Source organism: Phalaenopsis equestris, unplaced genomic scaffold, assembly GCF_001263595.1.
Source record: "Phalaenopsis equestris unplaced genomic scaffold, ASM126359v1 Scaffold000235, whole genome shotgun sequence".
Classification (NCBI taxonomy): domain Eukaryota; kingdom Viridiplantae; phylum Streptophyta; class Magnoliopsida; order Asparagales; family Orchidaceae; genus Phalaenopsis; species Phalaenopsis equestris.
Genome location: NW_018164677.1, coordinates 134,681 through 146,344, shown reverse-complemented (window position 1 = coordinate 146,344; position 11,664 = coordinate 134,681). Strand labels below are relative to the sequence as shown.

At 33.7% G+C, this 11,664-nt stretch overlaps 1 protein-coding gene across 7 annotated transcripts in view; it reads right to left on the bottom strand.

The window, feature by feature from the left end:
• Positions 1 to 2,531: 2,531 nt before the first annotated feature.
• LOC110023903 overlaps positions 2,532 to 11,664 on the bottom strand; it is a 56,975-nt gene continuing 47,842 nt past the window's right edge. For all 7 annotated transcript variants that reach the window (XM_020723551.1, XM_020723554.1, XM_020723550.1 and 4 more), the window contains 5 exons: positions 4,779 to 4,907; positions 4,594 to 4,643; positions 4,415 to 4,512; positions 4,050 to 4,337; positions 2,532 to 3,137 (listed from right to left, as the gene is read on the bottom strand). In XM_020723551.1, coding sequence (XP_020579210.1) covers positions 2,658 to 3,137; positions 4,050 to 4,337; positions 4,415 to 4,512; positions 4,594 to 4,643; positions 4,779 to 4,907 — 1,045 coding nt within the window. In that variant the 3' untranslated portion in view covers positions 2,532 to 2,657. The remainder of the gene's footprint in view (positions 3,138 to 4,049; positions 4,338 to 4,414; positions 4,513 to 4,593; positions 4,644 to 4,778; positions 4,908 to 11,664) is intronic.

Here is an 11,664-nt window from a genome sequence, read left to right as displayed (position 1 = left end):
AATGTGGCGATAAGATATTTGAAAATCGGAAAGGCACTTCATAATAAATTAGACATCATTATAAAGTCACTATGCCCATGCCTTAGAATCAAAGACTATATAGATCATCTTTTGGAGAGAAAAAAATTTTTAAGTATTCTACATTAAAAGATAGAATTTAAAGGAAAGTGCAATCATAATCTTTTATAAACTAAACTTAAGGGACCATGAACTTTGTTTTCATGATTTAATCTCTATCAATATCATGTTTCACGAAGCTTGTCCACCTATAAATGAAGGACGATCATAAAATATAAGCAGGTTATGTCAACAAACATAGAAAAACCAATATTACCTTTAGAAGCAAGTTCACCTACAGCCTTCCAAGTTTCCTCCAATGCCTCCCGCCACAATCTTTCTACCACTTCAGAATCATTCATTACGGAATCATTGAGAATAATCATAGCTTCAGACTATTGATCGAAAAATTTCTCTTCAAAAGAACAGCTAGAACATCAAAAGCATAGAACTACAAAAATAAAATAAAAAAAGATAAAATAAAACAATGCAAGGTCACCAGGAATTAGCTCCGTGAGCATTACTGTGTTGAAACCCCTCCAGTCGTTCAGAGAATCAGAAACTTGTAATCCAACGCTGAATTCTTCACAAATAGAATCTGAGACTGGCGGCACTAACATTTCTTTTGAAGCAATTTCGTTCAAATCGATTTCCAAGACCACATTCGAGGTAGCAAAGCTCCCACAGAAATTGTACAACAACCCTTTCACATTGATAGGCTTTGAACTCTCAGTGTCGCCATTCTTTCCTTTTGAATCGTGGGAACCTTTAAATTGCTTCCCTCTCTTCAGCCTTCGCTGCATGATTGCCCTTAATCATTCTTCCAAAATATCCATCTCTTCTTTGGAAATATTTCCCATCAAAACAAGACCGAAGTAAGGATTATTGAGAAAAAAGGGGAGGAGTACAAGAATAAAGCCCCTAACTCACTAAACTCCGTAAGGATCATGTTGTTATAGAATATCATATACAGAGTTAATGCAACAAATATTTATATATATAACCACCAAATTAATTCTGTCATTGCAGAAGTTATCTTTTTTCTTATGAGAAGATGATGATGCATCAATGGATGTAGCAAGTGTCCTTATAGTACTTGTTCTAAATGATTTGAAAGTTATTATCTGACAATCCAAAAAAGCCAGCATCAAGACAACCCTTCCATAACTAGGAAGTTTCAAACTTTTCACATTCTACTCCACCACTTCTTAGGAGTACATATCTCCCAATGGCTGAAACAAGTCATATCTCTCATGATAACATGTGCTTCTACCCTAGGTAACTCAACAAAGAAAAAATCTCTTAAAACATCTATGAGTTACAACAATAGAATGAGTTGCTTCTATTGCCTAAATGCAAATGCACCTGAATGAGAAACAATCCATAATAATCGAAAGTACTCGCGACTACTCCTTATAGGCGCAACTTCGAGGCCCTATAAACTCTTGTGACTGCTCTTCGAGGCATGCCAATAAAACTTATTGGTGGTGGAAAGCACCATTTTCATTGAGTATGCATAGATATGTCTCCGAACAAAGCCGATAGGGCAAAGCGTCTACTGCAATCATCTCATACCTCTAGTCATGAATAGGTTTACCTATTCACTTATTCTCTCATTCTTCTCGCAGTATCTTATCGAAGAGTTAAGAGAATCGAGGAACAAAATGCATATACGAAAATGAATTTCCTTAAGCAACAGGAAAGCCCAAATGTTAAATCGGCCTCAGGGGCTTAACAGACCGAGCCTAATAGGCATGCACTTAATAGTGATGTTGACCAGACCAATCGTACTTCTTAGTCGTACATTTGGAAATGACAAGCTAAAAAGCTTCTTGCCATCCAAAAGAATGGCACGTTAGCGTTTGTACAAGTTCCTAAGAACAAGCTCACCAAGCCTTAGTATTCAAGCGTGAGCTCGCTTACATTGCTCGAGTTCTATTCTAATCTCGCATTGACTAGTTGGACCTTCCCACCAAGCTTGTCGATAACTACTCTGGTACACCGAGTTTGACGGGCAATTTTTTGAGGCGGAAGAAAGAAAACTTCAATTTGTCGACATACATATCGTCATTTATTAATAGCATGATAATTCACATTGGCAGTCTTTTCGGCGAGCCTGCTCAGACTCTGTACCATGCAACCTATAACCTAGTTTTATATTTCATTCCTTATACCCCCTCTGTGAGCACATAGTATGAATAAGAAGAAAAAATAAAGAGAGAGATATGCATCACAATCCTGGACCCGCAAAAATCTCTCTATGAGAAAATCCTTGGACTGCTTCTCACTTCTTCCGCAAGGTCTTTCCCGGATTGTATGAGTTCGTGAATCATACGAGATCTGAAGTCTCAAAAAAATTCAACATACTAACTTCAAAATATTAGTTGTTTGCCCGACTAATTCGCACCATAAAAGAAATAAGTAAAAATAAATAAAATTGATGTCCATTATGAGCCCAAACTTGACATGTAAAATAAACTAGAAGAATCATCGTAAATAGGAGCACTAAAATAGAGGGTTATACATCTAAATCCTGCGTGTCAACAAATTCTAAAGTTTACACTATATGCAGCACTTACTGTGTAGCAAAATTGCAAATCTCACTCATCTTTCATGGTAATTACATGCCTTCTCTTCTGCCCAACCTCTACAAGCAACGTGAGGAGAGCCTCACAGACCTGAGAAGCATCGCCTTCGCCTGGGCTGTCATTGAGTGTAGAGTATACCATCCATGCATGATCCAGTTTTCGCTCTGGTCGGACAACAACAGAGCCAGGAACCTCGGCGTCTCTTCTTGTAACGAGGCCGTCGCTCTTCTCCCCATACCTGACTTGAAGTAGCTGCGCACAGGCAGCCATTGCAGCAGAGAGTGGCATGACTACAGGCACCTTTGTGGATTGGCCGTCACCGATGCCAGGTAGCTCGGCATGGGCAACTTGAGATAAGGTGGCAAGGACACTGGGTCCTAAACCTGCTTCGGTGTGGAAAGAGACGACGGGAAGTTCGCGGGGCAATTGATGTTTTTGCAAGAAAACCCTTCTTTTTTCATAAGTCAAGTCTTCTAAGGCTTGCAAATCTCCCTGTCATGCAAAATTCCATTCAATGTCAAACGTGATAAAATTTGAAGGAATAGAAGATTCAGGCGGTATATGTGCAAAGGTAAGAGAATTTAAAAAATTACGCAGGAGAGAGATCAAAACATGAATAGCGGAAAATGAATATGACATGAACTAGAATTTGTAGATTGCAAGAAGAAAAGGTAAAAACAAGGAAAAATTTATGAATGGATGAAATGGATCTGTGCAAGAACTTTAGTCATGTGTAACGACTAACTTACAAAGAATAAGTTCTTAACAAGAAGTTCAGCGGAGAGCCAAAAATATAAATGAAAACATGCAAACTCTTCAGGTCAACATAACCTAATCCAAGTTGAGAAAAATCTAAAAATAGTCCCCTGGTTTTTTGGCACCGAATCATTTTAGCCCCAAAGTTTATACAAGTGTCAGTTTAATCCCTAGATTCTTTTAATATGGACAGAAATAATCTCATGAAAAACTGCTTCAGCCCCAATTTATAAAATTTGGGACTAATTTGACACTTTTATATTCTTTGGGATTAGAACAACTACATTAAATAGTTAGGGGGTTATTTGGCAATTTACTCAACCCAAATCTACCCATTGGATTTGCATTAAATTGAGTGTAATATATGACTAATCAATCAATTCTTGTATCGAACTAATCTTAAAAATAGTGAACACAATTATTTTTGCTTTATCTTTTTCATTAAGTACCTCACAAAGCCTGGACTTATTTTGTTCCAAAATTGCAGCTGTTTCATTTAAAGAGTAGTTCATGACTGCATATATATGTGTGTGTGTGTGTACATTCGGACATATATACATACATACATATATAAACATTAATTAAGAGATTGCTTATCGCCCACTTCACACTAAAACTGCAATATTTGCGAACACAAAACAAGAGTACCTTGAGGACTTTGCAAATCAAAACTTGCATGATTTTTCTCAATTGCACATAATCTCCTAGTTGGCCTTCCCTCAAAATATCTGAAGCAATTGGGCTACCTCCATAGGGACTCTGAGCCAAGGCTAAACCAGCGACCTTATCTTTCAGATCCGGCCAGTACAAAGATAATGCAGCTGCAGAATCGACCCCACCTTTGCTATGTCCAAGAAGCATTACACGTTTCTTCGACCCCCAATATATTTCTTCAATATATTCCTTGATCTCTCTGGCATTTTTATCAATTGAAGCCTAAAAATTTAATGTTGCAGTACCAGCAAAAATAAGAACAGAGAAATACAGGGAAACAATAGTTATCCACATGATACCTCGCTGTGAATTTTAGCAATATGGCAAGTAAGTCCCATCTTTGAAAAGCATGTTTTTGTATTAACAAAATACAGGGGACCATGATTACTAAACAGACCTGCAAAAGAAAGCACCAATGAATTGCCAGAAAAATTTATCAAATTCTGTTGTGAAAAGTTTCGAGTGGAATGTTTTCTACCTGGAACTAACAAATAAACCAAAGAATCTGGCAATTTATGTTCATCGTTTCTGCGATAAGATAACAAGATGAATATTATGAAGAGTATTGCAACTTATAAGCTGCTCCAACTAAAAAAAATGAAAAACAAATAATATATTTTTTCTTTCCTATGAAGGTATAATTCATGTAGAATATGAATTAACCTGATATTTTCAAGCAACTCCTTGAATCGATCAGTTCCATCTTCTACAGGAGGCATGCCAGGAGCACACTGAAGCCATCCGATATCATCGGCTGAGCCAAGAACAGTCTTCCTAGCTCGAGAAATAAGACTGAAAGTTTGAAAAGAAAAAACCTCAGGCGATAAACAGAGTCGGATTTCAAATAATGCAGCTTAAGAAGTGAAATTATCAAATCAAATATTTGTAAAATAACGAAAAGATAATATGAACCTTTTACTGTTTAAGAATGTAATGTATAATTATCGCATTTCGTGTATACATGCAAAATCTACATCATGAAAATTGGCAGCTACATTTAACTCATTACCATCTGACAAATGGTATAGTCATCTTAATAGAAAAACTCTAATGTCATCTACTCATGCCAACTATAAAAAATTGGCACACCGTAACTGTAACACTAAGAAAGAAACAAGGATCAACGCAAGTAATTGGACGACAACTACTCTAATGTCAACATTAAGAACAAATTCACTGTTCCAAGGGGAAAGGTGGGGAGCATTCAACCATGATCCGTGCAAAAGCACGAACCGTTTATTGAAGGGGTACAGTGAGGAAGCAATGTAAAAGAGGGGTGTTCAGTTGGGTGAACAAATGAAAGCATGTTTAATTCTTACAGTTAATTAACATGGAAATAAGTGTCCTATTTTGATTGGGTGGGCTGTTTTTAGGTTGTTAAGTGTGATGTACTCAGCAAAATATGGAGAAAAGATTTACTTTAGCAATTATAAGGAGCTTTGTATGTGCTGCTATGCTGCAGTATTAATTTTAGGGGGAAAAAAATATATATATTAGAAGCTTCCTTTTCTCTAACTTTCCTTCTCCCCTATTCTAATATGTATTTCTCTCTGTTTTATTACATGAGTTGCCAGAAAATCCTCAATTTGCAATTTATATCCTATTACTCACCCTCAAACTAAAGCACAGTTATAAATTAGCTATAGATTGTTACTAAACGTGGAAAAATAAAGTTAACCCAAAGCCTTGGCAAACACATTTGCCAACATTTTTTAGCAAGAAAAATGAGAAGTAACAATCTTCTTTAATTGCACAGCATCCCGTATAAAGTGACATTCAACCTCAATATGTTTTGTTCTTTCTTGAAAAGGATACAAGATTATTGGCAATGTAAATGGCAGCATAATCATTAATATTTATGATAATAGGTTTTCTAATAGAAAAATCAAATTCTCCCAAGAAGATTTTAACACACATCATTTCACGTGTAAAATCAGCCATGACTTTGTACTCTACCTCAATGCTTGATCTAGCTACCCATTCTTTGCTTTTAACTATTCCATATGACCAAGTTATCTACAAATATGCATTACCCATATGTAAATTCTCTAAAACCAATTAATCTAATATAGTCAACAGCATGAAAAAAGAGGTTCATGATAAAATTTTCATTCTTAGTGTATACAAGTCTTTTTCCTTGTTGGCTTGTTTATATACCTATGGATGCGCATAATAGCTTCCCAATTTTTATGTTTGTGAGTATGTATGCATTGGTTCAAAACCCTGCAACAAAAAAGATATCTAGTTTGGTGACTATAAGATTGATCAACTTACCAACCAACCTCTTATAAAGAGGGGTGTCCTTGAAAATTTCTCAAGAAGATTGAACACAACTTCTTTTGAGATAAGAAAACTATCACGCCCCATTTTGATTCCTCTCAATTAAGCATGAGACGTATGAAAAATAGGTAATCCGGTCAAAAATTTTCCATTAACCCAACCAGACTTTTACTAAACATGATCAAATGGATAGAAAATTAGTCAGCCTAGATCATCACAAAACATACATTTCACTTCATAACCATCCAATAAATCCATCATAATCATTAATATAAAAATGTTTATAATGTAAATCATCAAAATGGATAATTTAGATCATAAATATTCTTCTGTGCTACATGTAAAACTATATTTTAAAACTTTAAGATAAAGCAGAATTGAGTCACTTGACTATGGGCCAACTTGCACTTTTTCTCACTTAAAATAACAATTATAGAACATCTAGTTGATGAAGCATAAGTTCATCAAACATTATTTCGTTATTAATTGAAGCTTGAAATGCACAGATAATCCCCTTATTAAAATATAATGAATGAGAAAGGTGCCTAAATGATTCCCCAACTAGTTATTTTAATCCCAAATTTTATAAAATTGTCAATTTAGTCCCCAATGTCAGACCCAACCCGGGACTTAGAATTAACCAAGACGAATACAGACAATTGGACGGTTGGAACTAAGTTTTCTATATTCATTTATACTTTAACAAATGAAAGAATCACTAATCAAATTAAAATAAAGCAGAATGTTTAAGTTTATCTCATTACAAGTTATCTGCATCTTCTATAAATATTATTTCTTCTGTTGTTCATATTTTAATCACATAATAACCTGAAAAGTTTGTTTAAAATAAAAATGAGCTAAACAAGCAAGTGAATACTCATACTTCTAAACTACAGTAGCACAAAAAAAAAAAAAAATATGCATGCTAGTTAAACATTTAATAAATCAAAATTAACATTTGAGATGTTATTCAATAAATCTTACTATATCAATAACATATCAAAATTATTCTATACATGTACAACTGTCACAGAAATACCCTTTAAAAAGTATACCACTTAAGGTTTTTCAATATCCATATCTTTTTAAGTTACATGCACGGGTATCTTAGTGTTCCGCTCTACCATAAATGAGTAACTCCATCATAATGAATCATGCATACTCAAATATACAATAAAAATATTATTTTCTAATAATAAATATTTCATTTTCATTTGCATAGCAATTCATATACTTATAAATCATTCAATATTTATAATAATTTAAATAATGATGTGCACACATATCATTCCGACAATATGAATAAAAATTCATTAAAATTCAAAATCATAAATTTGTGATAATTTCAACATAACTAATGATAATACTTACAAATATATTTGGTCTAAAACAAGTAAAATATTATCATAATATAAGAACATGAGTAGTCACCTCAATATCAATTAATTATCCTTGGCATTGACTCTTCTAAAATTGAAAGCCTAGCATGGTATAAAATTTAATTTATTTTTTATTTTAATAAAGAGAAAGTGTTTCATTATTTAAGTATTAAAGCATTATTTAATCCAGTTGTTTTTTATTCAATATATATATATATATATATATATTTGTTTTATGATTAAGTTTTAAGAATATAATCAATTTAATAAGCATTACCTCAGTCGAGTCCTACACCGCGCGAAGACTTCGTTTTCTTCCCTTTCGCGAGAACCACATCGCTTTAAAGCTAGTTCCGGCTCCCTCCCGCAAGAACTTCCTCGCTTTCTCGATAGCGCACTTGCTTCACTACAGATGCAGCAACAGCTTCCTCTTTGATTTCCTTAATCGGGGCTCAAAACCGACGCCGACAGCTGTTACGCTCTTTGCCCTAATTGCACTCACCACAGCCACCGAAACTAGCACGAACTTGAGAGCCCTCCCCTTCTTTCGACAATGTCGTTCGACTCTCAGATAAGTCCCTGTCTCCTCATACGAAAATTTATAAGGCAAACTCACCTGTTTGACTTCTGATACCCTTGCTTCCTCTCTCCTCTGTTCGGCTGCCCGATTCCTCGCCTCATTTTCTTCAATTCTTTGTTTACCCTCCCACAGAATAACTGAAACAGAACGTTACAATCTTCCTCACTTATAAAAATCTTGTCCTCAAAATTTATAAACAAACCTCAAGTCATTTCAAATTAAGCAGGTAAACACTAGTTATCCATAAACTTCTTGATGAAAACTACTGGTCATTGAATAAGATAAAAAGTAATCAATATAAAGATAAAGACTTGATACAAGGCAACCCAATAATACTTCGGATAACAATACTAAAACAAGAAAGTATGCTAGTAAAATACTGCTATATATGAAATCGCCAAACTCATCAGTCCTCATCACCATCAAGAGCAGTAAGTATTTCAAATACACTATGAGTAAGGGAATATACTCGAGATCGAACAAGCTGTTTTGATTGACCTTGGTTAGGAGCAAAAACTATGACTCTATCTTTTTTTGTCCACTTGCAGTCTTCTGTAAAGTAGCTCCACTGATTTCTGATATTCAACACTCTTCTGGCCAAGAGATGGACAATATCTCGGTATATAACCAGGCTAACGACACCAATAGCAAATGTTAGAGCACATCAAGCATTCACCTTTATATAGTCTTCCGTATTTGGCACAAGTGACTACAGTACCCTGAGTTGTATCTCTGCTAACACCACCTAAATTGTTATTGGACTTCTTCCCATGGGATACCTCTGATTGATCCAAATCTTTATCAACACTCTTCTGCATGTGCATCTCCTTACGCTTCTGAGTAAGCTGATAATCAATCTCCACTCTTTTAGCATGTTCCACGAATACTAAGTATTTGTCGATCCTCAAAGGCACCAACGGTTGTCTGACTGAATTCTTTAATCACGAAAGAAATCTATTACTATTTTTTCTACATTAGCAATCAACTATGGCATATACCTCAGCTGTGAAGTGAATTATACTTTGTACTGCATGACTTTCTTCTCTCTTTTTTTCAACTTGATGAACATATCCTATATGTATCTTCGAGTGGATAGGGGTACAAATAATTATTTGAATAACTCCATAAATTCCTCCCAACTATCTATTGGGTATGTCCACTAGCTTGTCCCGGCACTGCCCACGCCATCACCTTTCGGCTTCTCCATCCAGCACAAAATTAGCTAATAGTATTCTTTGTTCATCGAGACAAGTCATGTTATCTAGTATCTTCTCTATCCTCATTAGTCAGATCTTCATTTTAATAGGGTCAACAGTTCCCTTAAACAAAGGTGAACGCAGATCTTGAAATATCTTCAAGTACTTTTCCACAACGATCGTATTACTTTCAAAAGCCTGCGATATGGATTCTTGAATCAGCTCAGTCATCATCGCCATCATCTCGGTTAAGACATTTGTGTCACATTTATAGTATGTCTTACTTTTTTGTTCTATCGAATTCTCTTCTACGATTTCGGTTGTATCACTATGTCTGAATGGATATAAAGTTAAATTTTTATTTTTATTATTATTAAAATTTTCTTATAATTATTCTATTGAGTCTTTCATCAAGATTTCATTAATTAATCCTAAACTTTGCTCTCTGATACCACTTTCATCACGACCAAGCCTAAGCATTGAAATTAACCAAGACAGGTACAAATTGTCAAACTATGGGAGCAAAGTTTTCTATATTCATTTACAATTTAAAAAATAAAAGAGTCACTAATAAAATTAAATTAAAACAAAATATTTAAATTTATCTCATTACAAATTGTTTGTCTTCTATAAACATTATCTTTCAATCGCTCATATTTTAATCACTTAACTTAAAAAATTAGTTCAAAATAACAATGAGCTAAAAAAATCAATGAATACTCATACTTTTAAATTACAGTAATACAAAAAAAGACAAAATTCATGTCGGTTAAACATTCTATAAATCAATATTAACATTTGAGATGTTATTCAACGAATATTACTGTGTCAATAGCATAACAACATTATTCAATATATGTATAACTGTCACAAGAGCACATTCTAAAAATTATATCACTTAAAATATTTCAATAGCAATATCATTTTCTAGTTTACATACATGAGTACCTTAGCATTTCCTCAGTAATATCATAAAAAGATACTCCATCATAGTCAATTATGCACATATAAGCATATAATAAAAATATCACTTTCTAATAATAAATATTTCAATCTCATTTGCATAATAGTTTATATACTTATAAATCATTCAATATTTATAATAATTTAAATAATGTTGTGCATGTGTATCATTCTTATAATATGAATAAAATTCATTAGAATTTAAAATCCTGAGTTCGTAGTAATTTCAATATAACTAATGATAGTATTTGTAAATACATTTAGCTTAGAAGTAAAATATTACAATAATATAAGAAGTACTCACGTTGATATCGATTAATTAGCTTTGGCGTCGACTCTTTTAAAATTGGAAGCCTAACATTGTATAACATTTAATTAATTTACTATTTTAATAAACAATTATAATTTCATTATTAAATTTACTATATAATTCATGCTTAATTTTCTATTCAATATAATATATTATATATATCTTATTATGACTCTAGTGTCTCCTTTTGGAATGATGACTGGGGTCTTTCTACATTTTCTATTTTGCCTCCTACTGCTTATGATGTTAATTTATTGGTCTTGGATTGTTGGATTAATGGTAAATGAAATCTTGATATGTTGAATGCTCTAGTTGGTGAACTTGCTCAATTTAAGAGGCAAAATTACATGATATGATGAAATGATTCCAAAATTTTCAATGCCACAAATCATTTTTTTACAGAAAGTCATTTGCCAAAACTATCTATTTATCTATATACATACATACATATATATTTATAAAAAGCAATTGCGATTTGGAATCTCTGAATCATCTGTTCTTTGAATGTCCTTTTGCTAAAAATGTTTGGCATCGTATTGGGTGCGTTTTTGGTATCTATTGGCCCATGAATCTGAACTTTAAGAAAGCAATTGCGATTTGGAAGGGTTTTGAACCCTCTTTCAACAAGCATTTATGTTTTCTTGTTATTGTCTTATGGTTTATTTAGATGGCAAGAAACAGTCATAAATATGAATATATTGGTCATTCCCCCTCCACCACTTCCATTTTAGCGGTTGCTTATTTCAAAAAGGCTTGGAAATCCTTCTTTGGACAGGATGTCACTCCTTCTGTGGCTAAGGGTAAGAAACCCATTTTGATTAAATGGGTACCACCCCCCCCC